This window comes from Schistocerca nitens, chromosome 3 (assembly GCF_023898315.1).
Source record: "Schistocerca nitens isolate TAMUIC-IGC-003100 chromosome 3, iqSchNite1.1, whole genome shotgun sequence".
NCBI classification, from domain to species: Eukaryota; Metazoa; Arthropoda; class Insecta; order Orthoptera; family Acrididae; genus Schistocerca; species Schistocerca nitens.
In genome coordinates, this window is record NC_064616.1 from 918,871,864 (window position 1) to 918,897,772 (window position 25,909).

General features: G+C 38.2%; 1 protein-coding gene across 1 annotated transcript in view; it reads right to left on the reverse strand.

Moving 5' to 3' along the window:
• Positions 1-25,909, reverse strand: part of LOC126249484 (dynein axonemal heavy chain 7-like) — a 1,193,512-nt gene that overhangs the window by 468,289 nt on the left and 699,314 nt on the right. Inside the window, exons 31-32 of the mRNA XM_049951137.1 lie at positions 23,885-24,048; positions 5,964-6,154 (exon numbers count right to left, since the gene is read on the reverse strand). Coding sequence (XP_049807094.1) covers positions 5,964-6,154; positions 23,885-24,048 — 355 coding nt within the window. The remainder of the gene's footprint in view (positions 1-5,963; positions 6,155-23,884; positions 24,049-25,909) is intronic.

Consider the following 25,909-nt stretch of genomic DNA (forward strand, 5'->3'; position numbering starts at 1 on the left):
TCCAGTTTAGCTAATGCAAGGCACCATGAGACCAAGGAGTATTGAACACTGGTTGCACACCATGTACACTCCTTCATGACAATAATGTTTCTCAATGGCAGTGGCATTTTTCAACAAGATAATGTGCTATATCACAAAGCTGTCAATGTGATGGAGTGGTTCAGAGAACACAGTGGAGAGTTCTAATTGATATGCTGGCCACCCAACTCGCCACACCTGAAGCCAATTGAACACATCTGGGATGTGATTGAACATAGCATCAGAGCTCATTGCCCCCTCCCTGGAATTTATGGGATTTAGGCGACTTTTGCTCATAGATACGGTACCAACTCCCTACAGCGACCTACCGAGGTCTCATTGCTGCCATTCCATGATGCGTGGCTGCTGTTTCCTTGCCAAAGGTGGACATGCTGGCTATTTGATAGGTAGTCATAAAGTTCTGGCTGATCAGTGTATTACACAAGTATTCAATGGAATGGACTAGAGTTACTAAGCATTTCTAAGAATACTTATGTAACTATTGTAAGTTTCATGTAATCATCTTGTATGTTCAGTCATGGACAGATGCAAAGTGATTAACAGCTAATTACACATAACACCATTATATGGGACCTATCATCATAATTATGCTGCACTGTGACCCAATTAAACAGTGTTATACAATTAAATATTACGTGATAATAATAAAAAAGAAATGTACTGATTTCACTATTGCTGCATTACAACATTCAGGGGAGCAAAAGAAATGTAAGTTGTAAGTCATAGAGTTTTATGGCCAGGGGTAATGGGTAGGGAGTTACTGCTTCAAACAGCAACATGGATTCATTTGTGATAAGCTTAAATTTATCAGCAGCACTCCTTCCCAGATATACTGATTCTCTTCAATTACATATGAAACACAATCTCAAGTATTTATAAACTGATGGGGTAATATGCCAGAGTCCTCCACCTACATTTAACTGCAGTGATGCTAGGCATATAATGGGAGAACCTCTGAATTTAAGTGTTAAATGTGTAGGAAGGAACATTCTCAGTAAAAATGAGAATTTTGGCCAACCACAAAATGTGTCTGGATAACCTAATAGTAAGCAGTCTCTTTACAAAAAGCAGGTTCAAATCTTGATACGGGCACAAATTTTCAAATGTTACTACAGATGGACACTGAGTACAATTCATTTTGCTGTAAGAATGATTCAACATTATGAAAGTTTCATTCTTTATTCAAAAGAGTTATATAAATGTTTTGGCATATCACTCAATTTGTTATAATCTGCTGCAAGGAGTAGGGCATCCCACACGGAGAGAGAATCTATGACGCTCCTTAAGACATATAAGTTTCTTCCTGAAAATAGGTTATCAATTACAATTTGATAGATATCAGTCAGTCCAATGGTAAAATTTTAGTATTCTCATAACTTTTTTAATTCTTTCCTGTTGTTGTTTCCAGTTACACTGTAAAATGGTTTGTCCAATAAGTAAGCAAAAGCTATCCTCAGTGCAGAGAGCTTTTTAAAGATTGCACAGTATTACCGAAGATGATATTCCTGTGCCTTCCTCTGACCATTAAACAAACTTACTTTGACATTTACAGAGATTTCTACAGTTTAACTAGAAGAGTGTGTGGGATAATGGAATATGTGTTAAGACATTAAGGAATAACTTCATTGCTCTAGAGAGAGTCATCAAGGCTAAAATTGCAGGGAAAGGCAGAGACTGGAATGTGCAAGAGAAATAATTGAGGATTTTATTTGTAAGTGTTGCTCTGAGGTGAAGAGAATGATACAAGAGAATAAATTGTAGCAGGCTGCTTCAAATCTGTTGAATCAAACCTGTTGAAAGAATTATGAGAAAACAAAAAAAATGTTGTTTAATACTTAGTCCTAGAAATGGTGCTAGCATTTTTACATTTATAGTTTACTGCTAAAGGTAAATGCACTTGGGATTGAGCCCCATCCTTTGGATAGGTAGTGTGGCAGTACCCCTAAAATACTTAGCCTTTGAGCAATGTATATATGTCTCCTCTTATTGACTAATAAGCTCATTCAGATTAGCAATATTGCAGTTCATCAGGTAACCCATAGTGAAATAATGTAAATTGTGTTGATCCTCAAACATTTTAATCGAAGGAGTCTTATAAGATACTTATTACATTTCACTAGACAAATGTGAGTTTTCATGCTTATGAAAATGAGATATTTAATGCTAATATGTAGATGTAATCAACAGCATTATTTTAAACCCCAGATTTTCATAGGTTTATAGCTGTGAATCATTTATTGACATTACAACCAGATGTGAATATTTTGCAACAGATATTTCAGTGAGATTGCTGGTCAGCATCATCAGATGCTACCAGTGCTGGTTAGATATCAAGAGGGTATTCCATGCTTATATAGTATTGTCTGGTCCTTCCCTGTGATGTGTTCTGTATTTGATACAGTCCCAGTTTCTGGTAAATGCCCCCTACATCGTTTGTAGCCAGTGCATATACTTGGACACTTAATGCTCTGTATTCATTTCATGCTAGCAGGTCTATGTCTTCTTTGTACAGTACATTCCAGTACCTGACTGTGGAATTTCTGTGTTTAGAAATGTGTCAGTGCTGTCTAGTATGTAATGGTGAAGGAAATAGAAACAAACTGTAATGATTAAGGATAAATGAGATTACAGTCCTCCAAATTCTTTGAACTACACATAGTCGACAAACTGATCTCTACACACCCTTTGCTTGTGAAACAAAATTTGCTTCAGTGGGTGATAAGGATGCCCGCAAAGCTGCAAACTTGGGCTATTTCCTCTTGACCATGTCTCATGAAATAAAATTAAGATGAAAAAAAGACATTGCTACACAAAAACAATGGATGAGAATCATGTGTGCAGACCATCTTCATGTAAAAGTTTATTCAACAGCTGGGTACCCTACCATACCATCACAGTATATTCTTGCTCTTGTCTCTTATTTTGCCAATAATTTTAGATTGTACAAAATAAACAAAGCATATCACAACCATAATACAGAAAATAAGAATGACTTGCATGGAGAGCTGAAATGCCTCAGCTTAGTACAGAATGGAGTTCACTGCTGCACCATAAAGGCCAATAATTTTCTGCCACCCAACACCAAATCTAGTATTACTGAGATAACTACATTAATAAAACATCTAAAACAGTACCTTCTCGAAGCAGGTATTTATTTCTTACTTGAATTGTATAATGCTGTATGAGTGTTTAATGTATGGTAAAATGTTAAACGTTTAATATGAATTACATGGTTAACAACTATTTGTCTTTATAACTGAAACTATTCTATGTACACACCAGTGTGTAAGAATAATATGTATGGATTCATTGTAAAAGTATGACATGTTCTACATCCTTGTGACCTATGAAACAAAAACTAAAATAAATAAATAAAGATGGAGAAGCAGAGGAGCCCAAAGCTATCAGCCTATCACCTATAATCCTTATGCTATGGCAGCAGCTACAAAAACTTCTAGGAAGCTGAAGAAGCACAGGGTGAAAGGGTTGTCATATTTGGCTTATGCCGTTGCAGTGTCTACCAAAATTTACAGTACACTGAGGAAGCATAGGGTGACAGGTATGCCGCACTGATGCACAAGCATCTGGTAATGTGGGCAATATCAGGGATAACTTCAGATTACAAAAATCTGGAATTTGCTGCATACTGTACAAATGTGGCATAGCCTATATCAGACAGACAACTAGCATCACTAATACCTGATGTTAAGAACACCAAATATAATTGAGGCTACTGTAAGCCACCATATGGTTCATGTCAGAGGGTTCCTTGTACGACTAATAGTCATGTACTTTCCCATTCCACTCTAAAACAGAACAGGGGAAAATCATTGTCTTTATGACTCCGTATAAGCACTAATTTCTATTATCTTATCTTTCTGTTCCTTATGCAAAATGTACATCAGGTGCATTAGAATCCTTCGGCAGTCAACTTCTATTGCCATTTCTCTTAATTTTCTCAATAGTGTTTTATGAAAAGAACATCATATTCTCCCCAAGAATCCCCATTTGAGTTCATGAAAGACTTCTGTAATACATGTGAGTTGACCGAAGCTACCAGCAACAAATCCAGAAGCCTGCCTCTGAATTACTTCAATGTCTTCCTTTAATCTGACCTGGTGGGGATCACAGATACTCAAGCAGTACTTGACAAATAGGTCATATTACTGTTCTATATGTAGTCTCCTTGCATGAGACTATCCTCTTGCATGTCTCCTCTAAATGGGCAACATGTTCCTAAAACTCTCCCAACCAACTGAAGTCAATGATCTGCTAGTACCATCCTTACATGCTGATTTCATTTCATGTAGTTTTGCAGCATTATGCCTAGATATTTAATCGATGTGAGTGTGTCGAGCAGCACACTACTAATGCTTTATTTGTGCATTACAGGATTGTTTTTCCTACTCATCTGCACTTGACTTTCATTCATAACAAGCTACCATTCATCACACTAACTAGAAATTTTGAGTAAGTCATCTTGTATCCTCATACATTCACTCAACAATGAATCTCTCCAATGCAACACAGCACCATCAGCAAACAGCAGCAGATTGATTCTCACTCTGTCCATCAAATCGTTTATGTATATAGAAAATAAGAGTGGTCCTACCACACTTCACTGGGGCACTCCTGATAATAGCCTTGTCTCTGAGGAACACTTACCATCGAGGGCAATGTAAAGGCTTCTATTACTCAAGAAGTCTATGAGCTACTCACATATCTGGTAACCTGCACTGTATGTTCGAACCCTCAGTAACAATCAGCAGTGGGGCACCATAGCAAATGTCTTCTGGAAATGTAGGAATATCAAATCAACCTGTTGCCCTTCATCCATTTTTTGCAGAAATATCATGCATGAGTGAAACTATGACATGATATGAGGTACTTTGAAGATCAGCTTATTGCTCAGATCCCAAACCTGAGAGTGTGTAATAAAAGAGTCTCTAGAACCCACAATTGCAGGGAACTTAAACAGAGAAGTAGGATACCAATATGGCAGGGCTTAGGAGCCTGCTCTCAGCCTACTATTGAAACAGAAGAGTGGATGGTGGGTTGGGATACGGAAGGCTCTGGAGCTCTCACATTTTGCAAACTTGCAACAGGACCAGACTATGAACAGGGCACTTAACAGTGCATGAATGGACCGGCACTCATATTCCTCTCTTCCCAGCAACTGCAATAGGAGCAAATATTATATAGAAACTCTGGAAACTCCAGAGTGAACTCAACAGTAAATACCTGTACTCAAAATGCCAGCTACATCAATGAAAATCGAGGAACTTCAGATATATTAGCCATGGGCTTATAGTGGGTGCTTACAAATATCAGGGAGTGCACCGGATACTGAAGAAAATGTAGGAAACTAAAAAACTAAAGTATATACATATGGAGTACCTTCTTGATTGCACAGTAGAATCAGCAGCATCTGATGACGGAAATGAGCTATGACAGTTCTGTTCTTAAAAAATAACTAAATTCTTGAAATGAATTATTGAGTTTTGGGAATAATATTGTCTAGATAACTTAAAGTATTTACTTCTTTATCACTTTACTGAAATTTTTGCACCTGCTCCAATCATTACATACAAAACTAAAACTTAAGAAACAAAGTTCAGTGTCACTTGCAATAAAACATACACTTTATGGGATGTAGACAATATTGTTTGTAAAATATGAAATACTGAGCCAGTAAGACAGTAAAATAATGATTGTATGACTGAACATTATTTGCACAAAATTACTTTTTACAGTAGGGCAATGAAGAAGAATGGTGTTTAAAAGTTGAAAATGTTCTACAGGAACACAGTATTCCATAAGAACAAAGTTGTAGGTTTCAGTAATATTCTACAAGAAAATATAAACATATCATTGCAAATTAAAATTAAATTTCAAAGGAAATTGGAGACTGTTACTCAGTTTACCTCCAAGATTTCCTGTTTCTCATTAACAGAGAATATGTTTGGAACTTCACCAGAATCCAAAAGGAGTTCTATGTCACCTAAAAATACCTCCTCTTTAATTTGTGCTTCAGTAATCAGAAAAGCTGTCTCCAAACTTCTGCCACCACAGTTTTTGAGTAGGTTCCTTAGATCATCTCTCCACTGATGCAGATCTTAAAAAAGTGAAGTACATAATGTGAACATAGTGCATCACATTTAGTTTTAGGTAACATAAATTCTGTAAATACCTCATTAATTTACAAAGAGAATACCCACATGGGTTAAGCAATGGTAAACATATATAGCATAAGACTGAACTCCACAGACAAACTAAGATGCTGATAGACATGGTTTGCTGTTTTGATATGACTAACCTTTGGTCTCCAGTGGCTCACTGTTAATTGATTTGTTACTGAAATATTTTTTTCATGCCACATCAGATCCAAAGGTTAAAACTGTGACAGTATGAACAGTATTTATAAATTTTTAGTTATGAACTTCATAAAATAAGTTAACACAATTATTATTTTTATGTTTGTACGCAAGTACATGTCTGTGGTGTTGGTACACAACAAAATCTTCATACCACAAGATGAGTCAAACCAAAATGGCACAGCCTGTATCCACTTCATAAATGATTTGTGGAACTGTTTGCATGGATATTTTGATGTGTGCCAGGTCTGAAGACATTCACTTGTAAACAAACCAGAAATTACTTACATAACTTTATTTTCTGAACTGATAGTTGAAACTTTATGATTAGCCTTGTAAGAGGACAATATTGTGCATAAAAAAAAAAAAATATCAGTGGACTACAAAATAAAAATTGATACATAAGTCCTCTTACTGTATAGTCTACATCTACATGTACATCTACATGATTATTCTGCAATTCACATTTAAGTGCTTGGCAGAGGGTTCATCGAACCACAATCATACTGGAATGAGATTTTCACTCTGCAGCGGAGTGTGCGCTGATATGAAACTTCCTAGCAGATTAAAACTGTGTGCCCAATTGAGACTCAAACTCGGGACCGAGTCTCGGTCGGGCACACAGTTTTAATCTGCCAGGAAGTTTCACAATCATACTATCTCTCTACCAATCCACTCCCGAACAGCACGCGGGAAAAACGAACACCTAAACCTTTCTGTTCGAGCTCTGATTCCTCTTATTTTATTTTGATGATCATTCCTACCTATGTAGGTTGGGCTCAACAAAATATTTTCGCATTCAGAAGAGAAAGTTGGTGACTGAAATTTTGTAAATAGATCTTGCCCCAACAAAAAACGTCTTTGCTTTAATGACTTCCATCCCAACTCGCGCATAATATCTGCCACACTCTCTCCCCTATTACGTGATAATACAAAATGAGCTGCCCTTTTTTTCACCCTTTCGATGTCTTCCATCAATCCCACCTGGTAAGGATCCAACACCATGCAGCAATATTCTAACAGAGGACGAACGAGTGTAGTGTAAGCTGTCTCTTTAGTGGACTTGTTGCATCTTCTAAGTGTCCTGCCAATGAAATGCAACTTTTGGCTCGTCTTCCCCACAATATTATCTATGTGGTCTTTCCAACTGAAGTTGTTCATAATTTTAACACCCAGGTACTTAGTTGAATTGACAGCCTTGAGAATTGTACTATTTATCGAGTAATCGAAAACCAACAGATTTCTTTTGGAACTCATGTGGATCACCACACACTTTTTGTTATTTAGCATCAACTGCCACTTGCCACACCATACAGCAATCTTTTCTAAATCGCTTTGCAACTGATACTGGTCTTCGGATTACCTTACTAGACGGTAAATTACAGCATCATCTGCGAACAACCTAAGAGAACTGCTCAGATTGTCACCCAGGTCATTTATATAGATCAGGAACAGCAGAGGTCCCAGGACGCTTCCCTGGGGAACACCTGATATCATTTCAGTTTTACTCGATGATTTGCCATCTATTACTACAAACTGCGACCTTCCTGACAGGAAATCACGAATCCAGTCGCACAACTGAGACGATACCCCATAGGCCCACAGCTTGATTAGAAGTCGCTTGTGAGGAACGGCGTCAAAAGATTTCCGGAAATCTAGAAATACGGAATCAACTTGAGATCCCCTGTTGATAGCGGCCATTACTTCGTGCGAATAAAGAGCGTTGCACAAGAATGATGTTTTCTGAAACCATGCTGATTACGTATCAATAGATCTTTCCCTTTGAGGTGATTCATAATGTTTGAATACAGTATATGCTCCAAAACCCTACTGAAAACCGACGTCAATGATATAGATATGTAGTTCGATGGATTACTCCTACTACCCTTCTTAAACACTGGTGCAACCTGCGTAATTTTCCAATCTGTAGGTACAGATCTATCGGTGAGTGAGTGGTTGTATATTATCGCTAAGTAGGGAGCTATTGTATCAGTGTAATCTGAAAGGAACCTAATCGGTATACAATCTGGACCTGAAGACTTGCCCGTATCAAGCGATTTGAGTTGCTTCGCAACCCCTACGGTATCTACTTCTAAGAAACTCATGCTAGCAGCTGTTCGTGTTTCAAATTCTGGGATATTCCATTCGTCTTCCCTGGTGAAGGAATTTCGGAAAACTGCGTTCAGTAACTCCACTTTAGCGGCACAGTCGTCGGTAACAATACCATCGGCACTGCGCAGCGAAGGTATTGACTGCGTCTTGCGGCTTGTGTACTTTACATACGACCAGAATTTCTTTAAATTTTCTACCAAATTTCGAGACAATGTTTCGTTGTGGAACCTATTAAAGGCATCTCGCATTGAAGTCCATGCCAAATTTCGCGCGTCTGTAAATTTTAGCCAATCTTCGGGATTTCGCACTCTTCTGAACTTCACATGCTTTTTCCGTTGCCTCTGCAACAGTGTTCGGACCTGTTTTGTGTACCATGGGGGATCAGTTCTATCTCTTACCAATTTATGAGGTATGAATCTCTCAATTGCTGTTGCTACTATATCTTTGAATTTGAGCCACATCTCATCTACATTTGCAAAGTCAGTTCGGAAGGAATGGAGATTGTCTCTTAGGAAGGCTTCTAGTGACACTTTATCCACTTTTTTAAATAAAATTATTTTGCGTTTGTTTCTGGTGGATTTGGAAGAAACTATGTTGAGCCTAGCTACAACGACCTTGTGATCACTAATCCCTGTATCAGTCATGGTGCTTTCTATTAGCTCTGGATTGTTTGTGGCTAAGAGGTCAAGTGTGTTTTTGCAACCATTTACATTTCGCGTGGGTTCGTGGACTAACTGCTTGAAATAATTTTCGGAGAAAGCATTTAGGACAATCTCGGAAGATGTTTTCTGCCTACCACCGGTTTTCAACAAGTATTTTTGCCAACATATTGAGGGAAGGTTGAAGTCCCCACCAACTGTAACTGTATGAGTGGGGTATTTATTTGTTATGAGATGTACCAAAACAAAACAAATGCCTAATGATTGCACTACAATCTGCCTGAATTTATGATTACAGTAACTAAAACTCGAAATTACACCTCCTATACCAAACTCACACACAATGTAAGTAAGAATCTACAAAGAAAAGAAGCTATATACGTATCTCTCTGCACTGTCGATGTGCACCAACTGGGAGATCAGTTTCCAACTGGTGATAGCAAGAAAATAATTTCTGAGAAAGGGAAATCTGTGTGGAGGGTAGAAATTGTTGAGGGCAACCAAGGCATCAACACACTAAACAGGTTAAAATTTATATAGGTTGCAGCAGTCATACAATGATGAAGAGACTTGTACAGGCTAGACTGTTGTGGAGAGCTGCAGCAAACCAGACTTCAGAATGAAGACTAAAATATACTGCATAAAATTTAGTTAGTTTATTACGTTTTTATTTATCCACAGATCATTTTACACACATTTCAGACATCTAATTAACATATCAATAAAGCACAAATAAAAGTCAACAAAAAAAGACAAGTTATTCTTCAATTTCTCCCGGTGTATTTCTTGCTCGAACAGTCCACAGGTGTACTGGGATGTACTGCTGGTCCATAGTGCCCGTTGGACACTATGGACCAGCAGTACACCTGTGGACTGTTCGAGCAAAAAGAAAAATTAACTCATTTTGAGATGCAAATTTTTTAAGGCATAGTGTAAAATGTCCTTGGTTTTCCAGCACTGTCAAAATAGAAAGAAATATTCCAGCTTTGGACAATTATTTTGACTACCACCATTAGGATAAACTTGCAATAAGTTGACCCTGATCAGTACATTGGTAATAATAATCAAAACTGTGAACTTTTACTTTAATTTGACATAGTGAGGAGACAGACAACATACTACACAGGCATGTTCTCGTGAGAAAGTTTGTTGTTATATTTTGAAATTTAGTTTCACAGTTATTTATACACTGTGTATAGTGTACAATAGTTCATTCATGGGATAGGACACCTCCCATTGGGAAAATAACTGCCTAGACTGCTCTCGGGGTTAAAATTTCATTCGGGAAAAGTTTCCTCCCCTTTTCATTGATGTCTTCATCATCACCTTATTGTCAGTCTTCACCTTCATTGCCACTCATCATCATGTTACCAGTTATTGCTTCTGTTTCATCACTTTGTTTTCCATGCCTTCATCAAGGCTTTTTGTCTTCCAGATTCAATGTTGCTGCCCTCATAATCTATGATAAACCAGCCCATAACTGCAACATCCAGAATCCTATGCTCCCACTTGTAGTTCACTTCCACCTCCAGTTATGCCTTTATCCCTTTTGAATATGCCAACCTGTTCTCCCCACTTTTCCCACCTTGCCCACTACTAATGTGGCTCCATTGGTCTTTCTATCTACACTTATTGAACCTTGAAACCTATCAGACTTCTCCTTTATAGAAAGTATCCCTCCAGTGCATGTTGCAGCTCCATTGAAATTGCCACTGCCATTGCCACTGCGACGGCTGCTGTTGCCACCACCACAACCACCATCATACTGCCACCACCACCACCACAAGCACCATCATCACCACTTCAATTGTTTCCAGTCAGAAACATTGCCAGCCTTAACTGTTACTCCATTGCCACCAAGAGCATCATCGCAAATAGGCCTGAGAGCAGAAGCACCATCTGAAACTACTGCAGCCACAACCATACTGCCACCACCACCACCACCACAAGCACCATCATCACCACATCAACTGTTCCAGTCAGAAACATTGCCAGCCTTAGCTGTTACTCCATGGCCACCAAGATCATCATCACAAATAGATCTGGGAGCAGAAGCACCATCTGAAACTACTGCAGCCACAACCAAATCTGCACCAGCTTCATATGCAGCAGCTGTGACCACACCAGCTACATCACCAACAGCTTCAACTCCAGCAGTTGCAGGTAAGATATCCAGCCATGCGAACATTTGTGCCATTCTCAGTCAATATTCTGATACAATTTCCCCCAAAACATTCCCACCATCAACCCATGCATGCCAGAAAGCCAAAAACCCCCACAGAAGCCCCACACTTAATTTGGACTCCACTCCCACCTTCTCTAACACATTCCTTCAGTTTATCATGCCCAGATATTAAAGTCCTTAATCTTAAAACTCTAACCCCAAAAATGAAAAAATAAGTTCCAAACCTCAACATGTCACAACTCATAACCCTCAAAGACTTCATAATCATAAAATAAAGTCCTCTAACCCTGATTTTCTTTCCCAACATGCTACCCAAACTTCCTGCCCTAACTTTCAGCCCTCATACTTACTTGCTCCCCCTTGGCCAACCATATCCCAGACCCACAAAACTATGCCCTGTGACTGTATCAAATGGTTATTGGTAGTGTAGTTGCTCTTCCAAACAGCATCCCATGTGATCAAATCTGTTGTGCCTTTACCTGTCATTACTTGTGCTTTAGGTGCATGGGCTATGCATTTCTCTGTTTAAAAGTAACAGCACGATCCAGTCAGAGGATCAAGTTGCACATGTCAGCTTTCATGCCCTGCAGCTAATTCACTGCAAATAATAACCTGTAGGTTTGAGCCTGCAGTCAAATAGTCCATGCACTGCCTAGGAATGCGAGTTAATAAAATACACAGAAATACAAAAGAAAAGTTAAATGCATAATTTAACAACAAGAGTCCTATTCTATTGTCTGTAATTGATGTAGACTACAGGGAATTCTATTTAATAATGTTTATTCAAGAAAGAACATCCCAAATAAATGGGAAGTGGTCTTACAATATTTAATTAACATACAGACAGGAAATACCCTTATCAAATACAGTAAAGTTATGTTGAGAGCATTATGAGAATGGCAGCAAAATCCCCAAACTAAATTGTAATCAAAGAAACACAAGAACTAAGTACATTTTGTCATCACAATACTTGAAAAATGCACCAGCTCAAAACAGTTCAGAGTTCAACATGTGATACATAGAATAGTAATTTATACTCTGTCTATCCTCAGTTCAATAATGTGGTCAGAAAAGTTCAAGTTCTAGTCTGGAGCCTCTAGAAATAAAGTTCCTTCAGAAGTTAAAGTGTGGTAGCGGCTGTTCACTATCCAGAAACAAACACCTCCATAATCTAATATCACTCATTACAACAGGAAAGTCTGCCTCCTTCCAGATCTCACATCATGTGCCCAGAATTGCTCCCTTGAGTTCTTCACTCGAAAGTCCCAGTCTCCACTTGACTTCCATAGTCTTCTGCTACTGTCTGTCTTTCCATTGGCTGAAAGCCATCCCCTCCGGAAATACATTATTCTTATGTTCTACAGACATCATTTGACCGCTTACCAGACTAATCTGACATATTATTACAATATTTAAATAAAGAAAATTAAAAACATTCATTCACTCACACTCAGACCTTTCACAATAAAAATAAGTATAGGTTTTTCAATAAAAAATGAGCCAGTATTCATGTGCAAGTGCACTCACAGCAAATGACAACAGACCATTGCTAAATATTGTTTAAACAATGATATAAACCTGCTTGTCAGAAGTGCCTTTTGGCACTCTTTTACAAAGGTAATGTCAGCTAATAAATGTGACTGACCAGTTCTTAGATTACCCCAGATTTTGTAGCCAATTATGGCTGGTGCTGATGGCTCCTCAGTTTTTCACACGAAACCATGATCATACACTCATCATATGTATGATCATGGTATTTTGTGATAAACTGAGAAGCTGCCAGCAGCAGCCATAGGGGCCGAAAAAATATCTGAGGATGGTTTTAACATGAGCTGAAACTAGGAATAATAAACAAATATTATTGCAATCTTGGCTGTTGTTTTATTAAAACTTCCCTTCAAACTCATAAGATAACTGCATTCTAAATTCGTCAACATCCTAGTTGCATAATATAAACACTTCTCCCTAAAATTATTCATACAAAATTGTTATCAAAAGTTTACATACAAATCTACTCAAAACCTTTCCAAAATAACATGCATCAAAGAATTAATCCTTCTAATATACCTCTAAAAACTTAACTCATACTTTGCATGTAACTGCATGTTTTACTCCCACAGGCAATTTAATTTTTAATGAGGTCTGATAACCTCTATGCTCTAAATTTTATGCAAACAGTAATAACAATTAAACTCCACATATTACATGAGAAACCCATCAAAAATATTACAAGTAACACATTTAAATAATCCCTTGGAATTTCTCTCACATCTTAAGTACAGTACAGTTCATACCTCTCTTTTGAAAATAAAGAAATTAATTATGTTCTACTGATATTCATGCACCAAGAGTTGTGCAGACAATATACACTCCCACCAAGTATTACATATTGGCTCCCTACTTTATAACACACATCTTAAGTTTATCAAATTACTCCTTACACAAAATGGAGAAAAGTCAAAATTCTTAAAACTACACCTGATATACACTTATTTACACACTTATTAATACACATGCCATTCTAATTTTAGAAGGCGCAAACCTCCCACCATTGCCTTTTATAACATTTTTCCTCACCAGTGTTAGTATCTTTTTAATTCCACTCTCTTATTTTTTTAACCTCTCTAACTTGAGGCTTTTTTCCTTATTCACCAACAGAATTTGTAACTACTGCTGGAACATCATTTTTAGATTTGAGAAATGAACACTTTCTTTCTTCATCAGCATTGGTTATTGCACTTATGGACCACAATTTTTTAATTTCAGACCTCTCTAAACACTGTTCCCTCAAAAAATCACTTTCAATATCTCTTCCTTTCTCCTCCATACCTATTGTACACAATATAGTGTCAGACCAACCTTCAATTTCATTATCATTATCAAACAATTGATTAAACACTTCATTTACTCTGGTTTCATCTTTCCTCCCTTCAAGACTTCTTGCTACTTTATATTTCTCCTGTGTCCACCAGCAAGGTAGTGATAACTTCAAAATATTCTCATACAATTTCCAATCATTTATGAAGTAGTCATTCTCTTCCTTGTCATACCATACAGTACTAACATCAGCTCCTAAAACAAATACTTCCCCCATTACCCACTTCTATATTCTCCCACTCCACCTCAAGATCATTTGTAGGCTGTAAATCACTCTCAAAATCCTTCATTTCAGCATCCTTGTAAGCACCAAATATACTGTTTCCTTTGTCTGAAGTAATGATATCAGCAGCTGCAACAATCTCACAACTTAAAACTTCATCTCCCTTACACAAAACCTTGCTTATTTCCACCACATCACTACAGACTTTATCACAAATAACTCCATTAACATCCACTGATAACTCATAAGATTCAGTACTTAAACCATCCATTACATTCATCAATACATTATAGAAATCACCAACAATAACTTCATAAACCTTCACCAATACATCCTATAAACTGCTTCTAGTGCCTCACTTCACCTTAGAATTCACAGTATTCTCAAATTCTGCCAATTTGCAACTACATCTTTCTTCGTAACATAGTCTCTCCTCTCAGACTTCCCCAACACTTTGCATTCTGATTGACTGCTAATGCATTACTGTCACAGTCATCCATCTACATCCACTCAAAATTCGTGTTTTCATTCGGGGTCATCAGTTCACTTTCATCAGTAGAAATAAATGCACAAATTCCTTCCTCCAAGATATCTAGATCAGTAACTTCAACCTTTGCAACTTCAGGTGACTGCTAGTCAGACAAACTCTTGGTGCCAGTAGTATCAGTGAGCGAGCTGATTCCTGTGTAGAATGGCGAAGGTGTGCATCTATCTGAGTTTGGCAGAGGGCGCATTGTGATGGCCTGGAGGCTTGGCATGAACATTTTGGAAACTGCACTATTTGTCAGGTATTTGAGGAGTAATGTCATGAATGTCTTCCACACATGGCAAAACCAAGGTGAAACCACATCCAGACATCGTGAGATTGGGCAGACACCCCTCATTGCAGACGTCAGACATAGTAGACTGGGCAGACGGGTAAAACAGGACATGCAGCAAACTGTGGTGAAACTAAAATCAGACTTCAGTGCTGGGCAGAATACAAGAGTGTCTGAACACTCCTAACAGTTTGCCTCTGCAGCTGATGACCCATGCATGAGGCAATATTGACACTACGACACCAGCAACTACAACTGAAATGGCCATGTGACTGTCAGCAAGGATGTTGGCACAGTGGCAGAGCATTGCATGGTCTGATGAATCCCAATACCATCTTCATCATGCTGATGGTAGGGTGTGAATCTGTCATTTTCCAGGAGAACAGCTCCTTGACACCTGTACTGCGGGATGGAGACAAGCTGGCAGTGGCACCATTATGCTCTGGGGAACATTCAAATGGGCATTCATGGATCCAGTGGAGCTTGTGCAAGGCACCATGATAGCCAAAGAGTAACGTACACACGTTGCAGACTACGTACATCCCTTTATGACAATCATGTTTCCCAACAGCAGAGGCATTTTTCAACAAGAGAATGTGCCACAAGTGTGATGTAGTGATCTGAGAAACACAATGACAAGTTACAATTTATGTGCTGGCCTCCCAACTCATTAGATATGAACCCGATCAAACACATCTGGGATATGATTGAATGTGGCATCAGAGCTCATCAATTCCTCCTCGGAATTTACAAGAATTAAGTGACTTGTGTATGCAGATGTGGTGCCACCTCCCTCCAGTGACCTACCAAGACCTCACTGTTATCTGTGTCAAAGGTAGACATACCAGCTATTAGGTAGGTGTTCATAATGTTCTGGCTAATCAGCGTAGACACTGCAGCTGCTGTAAGAAATGTAAAAAGGTACACCATGAATGGGAGAAAATTACAAAAAAACGAAATAACAAATATCGTAAAATCTTATAAGCCTTCTGACAGTCAGGATATATAGGTTGAACTTTAATGAAACTAATGAACTGCAGAGAAAGATTCCTGACTGGAAATGAAGGAAAAAAAGTCCTATGAACATTTGTCTGGAAATGCATTGTTACCACGATAAATGGCACTGGCTAATGAATGTTCCTCTGATATGTGCCATGTTCTCCTTGTTTGCAGGCTATGTGACTGACACAACATACTGCAAGCAGCAGACTGGTCTGGTATTCATGTCCAAAACGAGCAAAGATGGTGCTTGTGTATGGTCAAGCAGACAGAACTGGTCAAGAGGTAGAACCCTGTCCTCCAAATCTGGTGTATGCACTGTCCACCATCTCCCTGCACTTTCATCTGTCTGAAAGGACCCACAATCACACAAATGTAAAAAAAAAATGGCTTGAGATGTTAAGTGATGTGGTTGGTGTCTGTGAGGGTACTTGGTTTAGTATAGCTGTGCTACCTCTCAACCGTTTATATCTCCTTGGCCATACACAGACACCATCTCTGCTTGTTCCCAACATGAATACCAGACCATTCTGCTGCTCACAGAACTTTCATTTATCAGTGCCATCTGCTGTGACAATGATGCATTTCCAGGCACATATTCATAGGACCTTTTTCCCTCTATTTCCAGTCAGAAATCCATCACTGGAGTTTGTCACTTTTATTAATGTTCACACTGTGTATGAGATGACCACTAACATTCTAAAGAAAATTATCCATAGTGTTGCTGAACCATTTACTATGGTAATTAATAAGTGTCCCTTTGCTGGTGTATTTCCTGTCTTTCTGAAACATGCAAGAACAGTACCAGTTTACCAGTTCATAAAAAGAGTGACCCAGGCTTGGTAGCAAGCTTCAGACCAATATCAATAATTTCAGTCTTTGCTAAAATGCAGAATGAGGTTTTCACTCTGCAGTGGAGTGTGCACTGATATGAAACTTCCTGGCAGATTAAAACTGTGTGCCGGGGCTGAGACTCGAACTCGGGACCTTTGCCTTTCACGGGCAAGTGCTCTACCAACTGAGCTAGCCCAGCACGACTCAAGCCCCGTCCTCACAGCTTTACTTCTGCCACTACCTCGTCTCCTTCCTTCCAAACTTTAAAGAAGCTTCTGTTGCTCAGGTGGTAGAGAACTTGCCCGCAAAAGGCAAAGGTCACGAGTTCGAGTCTCGGTTCGGCAGACAATTTTAATCTGCCAGGAATTTTGCTAAAATCATTCAGACTACACTGAAAGGCCAAATGTCAAATTACTTTAAATTTAATGAACTGTTCTTATATGCACAGCACATTTTCCAAAAAGGCAAATCTACAACAGTGGTAGAACTAGATCTGTTTATTAGAATAAAGCACAATTATGAAGAAAAAGTATTCTTAGCAGTGACACTTTGTGATCTCAGTCAGGCATTTGACTGCATTCCTCATAAGGTCCTTCTAAATAAGATCAGTCAGTATGGAATTGGAGGCACTGTTTCAGTAACCCTCAACTCTTATCTGGAAAACAGAACACCAATCAGATTAAAACTGTGTGCCCGACCGAGACTCGAAATCGGCAAAGGTCCCGAGTTCGAGTCTCGGTCAGGCACACAGTTTTAATCTGCCAGGAAGTTTCATATCAGCGCACACTCCGCTGCAGAGTGAAAATCTCATTCTGTAAACATCCCCCAGGCTGTGGCTAAGCCATGTCTCCGCAATATCCTTTCTTTCAGGAGTGCTAGTTCTGCAAGGTTCGCAGGAGAGCTTCTGTAAAGTTTGGAAGGTAGGAGACGAGGTACTGGCAGAAGTAAAGCTGTGAGGACTGGGTGTGAATCATGCATCGGTAGCTCAGATGGTAGAGCACTTGCCCGCAAAAGGCAAAGGTCCCGAGTTCGATTCTCGGTCGGGCACACAGTTTTAATCTGCCAGGAAGTTTCATATCAGTGCACACTCCGCTGCAGAGTGAAAATCTCATTCTGGAGAACACCAATCGTTTCAATCCAAGGAGCACAATAATGTCAACAGAAGTTGGAATATGGTGTGCCACAGGGATTGGTAATGGGCCCCCTTCTTTTCCTAGTTTTTGTAAATGACTTAAGCTCTCATGGACATTTCTTGCAATTTACAGATGACAACATTGTACTACAGAGGCAGCAATGTCAGCAAGATTCAAGAAGAGGCAGATGCATGCCAGTTTGATGTGACACAAGAATGGTTTACTATAAATAAAATGAAAATCAATGAAGAAAAGATGCAAAAATTGATAGGTTGTCTCACTGACAAAGGATACCTAAACAGTGCAGGGGTTGTGAAACTTCTAGGGTTACAAATGGTTCACGTGGTTTAAAAATGGCCAGACAGAAATTAAAGATGATTCTTGTTCAGGATGCCCTTCAATGTCTAGTCATAACACTCACGTCAGGAACGTCAACAAAATTGTGTGTGCCAATCAAAGACTGACTGTCCAAGAGATTGCAAAAGAATGTAACATTTCAGTTGGATCATGTCATGAAATCCTGACACAGCATCTTGGAATGTGTCATGTTGCTGGCAAGTTTGTCCCATGGCTCATGAGTCAAGACCAAAAGGCCTTCACCTTGTAATCTGTGAAGAGCTTTCGAATCACTCAAATGGGAATGAGATCTTCCTTATGAGATTCATAACTACAGTTATGATATTGAGGCCAAGTTTCAGTCTTCAGAATGGGTCGGGAAAGGTTCTCCAAGACCAAAAAAAGCTAATCAGGTGAGGTCTAATGTCAAAGCCATGCTGATAGAGTTATTTGACATTGAAGGATTAATTCATCATCAATTCACACCACAGGGAGAAACTGTTAATTGATGGTACTATTGGGATCTGTTGCATCACCTGCAAGAAAGCCAGCCACGGTAGCCGAGCGGTTCTAGGCGCTTCAGTCCGAACCACACGGCTCCTACGGTCGCAGGTTCGAATCCTGCCCTGGGCATGGGTGTGTGTGATGTCCTTAGGTTTAAGTAGTTCTAAGTCTAGGGGACTGATGACCTCTGATGTTAAGTCCCATAGTGCCTAGAGCCATTTTTGAACCTGCAAGAAAATATGAAAAGCGAACAGCCTGAAATTTGATGAGAAAACTGATGCTCTTGCATCAGGATTATGCACCCAAGCATTCATCCCAGTTGGTGCATGACTATTGCACAAAAAACAAAGTCACTGTGTTTCCTCATCCTCTGTACTCTCCAGAAATGACCCCCATGGACTTTAATTACTTCCAGAGCTGAAAACCCTATCGAAAGGATGAAAACTTGCAACAATAGATGCATTAAAAGAAAATTTGCAGATGGCACTTCATGCAAGCCAGCAAGAGGTGTACCAAGACTGCTCCTGGAAGTAGAAACACCATTCAGAGTGGTGTATCAATTGTGGAGGAGAGTATTTCAAAGGGCACAATATACAATAAGTAAAAGTTATGTTCATAAATATTTTGTGGACAAAGTTCCAAAATTTTTTGAACAGACCTCGTATACTACCATAAACACAAGGTATAACCTTCCTGAAAGCAAATCTAAACCTACTGTTGGCAAAAACCAATTATTTACAATAACTGTTTAATTGATGATTGCAAAGATCCACTCACCTGCCCCCAATGCTAAGTCAGCCACCCATACCAACATTGCCCTAACTTCGAGTCCGTACCCCTCTGCAGCACCTATAACCAATCCTGTCCCGCCTACTCTTACAAATACAAAACTAACCTCTCTTCAGACAAAACTGAACTGACCATCCTCTCTACTGTACTAGCACAGTACATCACCCAAAAACCCCCTACATTCTCTTTGCACTACTGAAGATATCATACACTTCACTACCACAGTTCCTCAGAATTTGCACCCATTTGAGTGCCCCATATCCTCAATCAAGTTACCTGGGCTGTTCACTCCACGTTCCGTTAAAATGTGAGTACAATATATTCATAAATCCACTCCCATTTTCCGTTTTCCCGACTATGCAACATATCCAACCAAACTATACTCAATCCCTTCTCACATCACTGACAAATTCTCCCATGCACCCCTACCCCCACAAATCACACCTAACAATCTTTTATCCATAACTATACTTTCAATGACAGCTCCCTATTGTCATCCTTCATCCACTCTCCACCAACATGTCATCTCATTCACGCTTTGCCTAGAGCTGGTCATCAAGAAGAACTAATGTCAGCTACATTTTCAGCAAATCATTCCTACCAGTCATCTCATAAAACAAAGTCAAATCCACAGGTTCAGAAGCACAATGTATTTAATAATATCATTGTGCATCACCACTGAAAGTTTTTGTTTTAAAAACCTATAAGCTGAAGTGGAGGCTACATCATTGTCACCAGCCTGCCCCTGCTTTCAGGAATGAAACTATAATAAAGAAAAAATGCACAATTTTATTTTTTCTTTATGGAAGCTGTTCAATATGTTGGTTACTGTGATCATAACTGAAAATAGATGGATCTATCATGGACTATTTTACACTCACAAGAATCTTAGGAGATAGGAGTAAACCTTTAGCGATTACAGTGATCTTATCAAATAGTTTAATGTGAACATTTACTGGAATTTAAAAAAATAAGCTCTTCACATCATCCCAGTGTGTGTGTGTGTGTGTGTGTGTGTGTGTGTGTGTGTGTGTGTGTGTGTGTGTGGTGAGTGTCCTCTACCTCGAGAAAGGATATATTCCAAAAGCTGGCAAGGTATTTCTTTTTTTTTTTAATGGTCTCCTTTACTACACTAAAATATTTACATTTTACCAGAACTTTTGTACTATAGTTTAAATATATTATGATCTTTAAACTGAAATAAAGAATGTTACATATAACCTATCAGCCTCAAAAAGGGTCTAGAAATAATTGAAAATGCCAAAGATGTAACAAACTAAACCTGCCTATGAAATTTTGACTCCATTCTCAGTGATTTTCAAAAAAGTTCTTTCATGAAAATAGGTGCAATTTTTAAAGCTAAAAAACAGTAATTATTCTGTTGATTTGGAAAAAACTGCTTCCTTTCTGAAAAATGTTGCAAATTCATGTGTAAAGAATGTGTATGAAAAAGAAATATCATTTTAAGATGTATTTTGGGGCTAACAGTGATTATAATACATGATTGCATAAAACAAAGTCATCAACATTCCTTAAAAGAAGTAACTTGTCTATATACGCATACTTAATCTACTGCCAAAAGAATATTGTTTATACATAACAATTTCAGGCATAATGCAGTGCTAAATAATTAACAAAAATTAATATTTAAATGAAAAAATGCATATAATCATAATTCTGAGTAATACAAATACAGTTAAATATAATAATGTTGGCAACATTTTGTGCATGGTTCAAAATGCCCCTTCCAATCATTCCATTATGGGATTAAAATCATGAAAAAGTAAACTGATATGTTATCAGGACAATAATACATTATATGAACTATGGACATTATTCACCAAATAGTTGCAAATGAGTTTAACAGAAAAGACAATAAAACTGCAAGTATGATTTTACTGTAGTGTTTGTATAGTACCCCTCCAGTGGCAAATAAAATGAGTCTGTAATTATCAATCATCTATTGTTAATTGATAAAATAACAGTGAGTGATTTGTTCATTTATAAATTGAATATATTTTCTCAGGTACAGAACCTACATCTACATTTACATAGATACTCCACAAGCCACCATATGGTGTATGGCAGGGGGTGCCCTGTACCACTATTAGTCATTTCCTTTCCTGTTCTACTCACAAATAGAGCAAGGGGGAAAATGCCAGCCAACATACGGAGTGTGGCAGGGGGTACCACTACTAGTTGTGACGGGTCACCCAATTTTATTTCTTTGTTAATCAGCCTCGGTGTTGATGTACTGGCTGAAAAAATAGGGGGTGGAAGTGCAGTGCTGTCTACTGTAAATGATGAAGCTGACAGATGCACAGCTTCATTTCACAGTCTTTTACCTTCACTGTTGACAACCCCCCAATATTATACGACCAATGCACTATTGTTTAACTTTTGATAAGACTCTTTAATAGGTTGCCAATGAACATCCACATACTGTTACAATAGTTCACTGTTGAACATCTACGAGCAGTAAAAAAAATAACCACATAGTGCTGAATTCTTTCAGAATAATCAGGTACGTATGGAACTGATACTGTCATTCTTTTAACACATGACGTTATTGTGTTACACTTATCTCACAGTTAAGTTGATGCATTGTTGTTGTTCTAACCAACACAGGTTCCTTGTCTGAAACTTGGCCATGGACTGACTGTCTCGGGACCAAAATTTGGGCCCTTATACATCCTCACAATAATGGGTGCTGAAACTACACACTGCTTGAAGTTTAATCTACAGAAATTACAATTACAACTGAACTCATTAAATTAACTGAATACATCGAAAAATTTGCTCCTCGTAACAGTTTCTTCTACTACAAAGTTTAGGCTGAATATAACATATATCGTTACACAAACAATACTTTTAACAAAACTGTTAATTACTTTGGAATTAATTAAGGGCTGGCTTTGCTAACGTGTTTTCAAATAGAGCCAAATAGATCCTTTAAGAATATTATCAGTTGTTCCTCTAAATGTTTATAATTAGTACAGAATTTATATTTGTTTATATGTCAACAACAGAATTTAAATCACAAGACAATTACTGATTTCGTCCTATAACAAAAGACACTAACTAGGAATAGTCAATATAAATTATAAAATCAATTACATACATAAAACTAAGCACAAAATTAGATCTGATGTTATATTCTTTATAACTGAGGGCCAACCTTTGTCTTTTATGAAAATGTAGATTATATTCACGTATGTTAATGATAATTAGTTCAAAGTGAAAAAATGAATTTTAAGGAGGCAGATGGCAAAACAAGAGGGGAAGCAAAAATATCCCAGCTTGCTTCATCACATAGTCATTTCCTTTCCTGTTCTACTCACAATTAAAGTAGGGAGAAAATGTCTATATGCCTCCGTATGAGCTTTAATTTATCATGTCATATCTTTGTAGTTCTATGCGCAATGTATGTTGGCAGCAGTAGAATCATTCTGCAGAGAGCTTCAAATGCCAATTCTCTAATTTTTCTCAATAATGTTCCTCAAAAATAATGTTGCCTTCCCTCCAGGAATTCCCATTTGAGTTCCCAAAGCATAAGGCTGTGAAACTGCACTGATAACAAGAAGAACTTCCACTTAACAATATAATTAACTGATATTATCTAACAGAGATTGATAATTTCTAAAATCTTGTTGAAGATACATATGTGAGCCCTGTAATATCAGTAACACTTACTGGCTTACCTGGTAACTAATTTTACATCTTAAATCATCTCTCAAGAATATACTTAGCTATTGTGGTATTAACAATGATAGTTGACTACACAAAATCTATACTTCACAGATAATGGTATCATTTGTATTGGCAATGACCCTACAGTGTTTAAACAAGTGATAAGTTTAAACAAATTAATAATAAAATGATTTGCTTCTGTCTTGTGGCAAATTGCCTTCAGCTCCTCCATCCCTGCCCACCACCTGACTCCTGTAAATTATGCTTCTAAATTAACATGAAACAAACAATTAATACTCCATTTAAACATACCATAAGTTTCAGTTATATCAGGTTGAAAGATAAGACTTCCTGACAAAGCTGCTGCAAGTCTTGTAAGTGACTGTCTTCCTGAACCTCCAACACCAATGAGTAAACCATGGGAGAAAGGGGTAATAAGAATCCTGCAAATTCTGGAAAGGTGTTCCAATGCAAACCTGAAAGTAAGATCAGAGATTGTAAGTTTTCTGACTCATAAAATGATATTCAGACTGCCTTATTGCTATTGTCAGCACATTATGAATTGTACTAATGACGTACACTGCACAAATTTTTAAGTTATATGTCTCTGTCCAATTTTATTATCACCATAAACACTGAGATGACCAGATCCAGTTCCACATTAATCATTATATGCAAGTAGGTACTGCCACTTTACTACACATGAATATAGCATTAATGACATAGTCACATGATGAAGTCACAGGATTTTTTTAACACAATATTGACAGCACTCCATGCCTATGGACATGTTCAAATAAGTTCAGGATGTACAATTTTTACATGATGTTATGAACTCAAACTCTCATGAATAAGTTACATCGGTATTACCTAATGGCTTATCAGACATGGACTGACTATTTTAGTGTGGGGAAGCTACATAAAGACTGGTTGGTTTAGGAACATATTGTGATTTCTTATATTACATTTTGGTATGGAAAAGGACTAGGTCAGATTTTGATAGTTCAGATGGACTATATATCATGATAGCAATCTTATTTACAAAAATATGTGGTGCTTTTAGGGAAATAAATGATATTGAGGAACCATGTTATGTTTCTGCGTTGTGAATAACCCATTTACAAGTACAATTGCCATAGTTAGATTTATAATCATTTACTTTAGCTAATTCTTAATTAATGGCTTGACTACTTAGTGTAGGATGTCATTCTGTGCAAGAAATTTAGAGCAACAAAAGCATGATGGAAAAAACTGGAATCTGACAAACACAATGGCAAAATTTGCAATGGTGAATCTAGGTACGTTTGAGCATAAATATTATTTATAATTAATGTTATAAGATGGCTGCAGAATATACTTTTTGCCCTCTGCATTAAAACTGGTGATGACAACTAACTTTCTGAATTCAGGTTTCAGTTTAGTGTTCTCCATCATGTACAGTTCTTCTCAAAGTCAGTTTCTTCTCTGCTACAAAAATATGGTTTAATTCAACTGAAACAAGTGACAGTTCACATGCAACAAGGAAACTTTCTTCTCTATGTGTATTTTGATGTCTGTGTTTGTCCATTTGGTGCTGGTGTTGGAATGGCGTTCCTCACCGAACACAACAGGCGATCACTGTGGGTATGCCAGCTGTGGAGAGTAAAATGGATGGGTAAAGCATGGAAACTATAATTTAAACTGGCTCAGTGAAGCAGATACTCTACATTCAGTACATGAGACTATAAGGAGGATGCTAAATAATGTTTCCCTGGTGTATGGTATCAATCTCACCTACTAGTTATCCGTAGGTGTCACGGGAGACTGCAATGCTGTTCACTTTATAGACTCACCATTGATGTCTTCAAGGGTTGTGTGCCTATCTGGTAGCACTGTTGCCAGCTGTTAAGTTCTGATAACGAAATACCATGAACATAAACATAACACAGAAAGAAAGTTATATCACTGCTCTTGTCATGTGGACAGCTTGGCATCAGTGTGGGAAGTGCCAGGGTTTGTGGACACTTAATGTAGCATGTTTTAGGGAAAAATCCCACATGCTGTGGCAAAGAGGTCCATGGCAGAGAAAGCTCTTGCTCTTGGAAGCATACAGTTTGGAATGTGGCTTTTTCTGGGTGATGTGTTGTCTGCTACTGTTTGAGACCATCTGCTAGGGAAGACAGGTGTATGGTACCCCCCCTTGGGGGAGGAGAAGGCAGGTTGCAGGATGAGGTGGCCACTTCCAGCGTCAATCAGTGAACTGTTGTGGACAGCAGTGTGGTGCCTGTGTAGCTGGGAGCCCTGGAAATGACAGAGACCATGGCAGCCAGAGAAGCATCACCTCATGAGCTCAGCTTG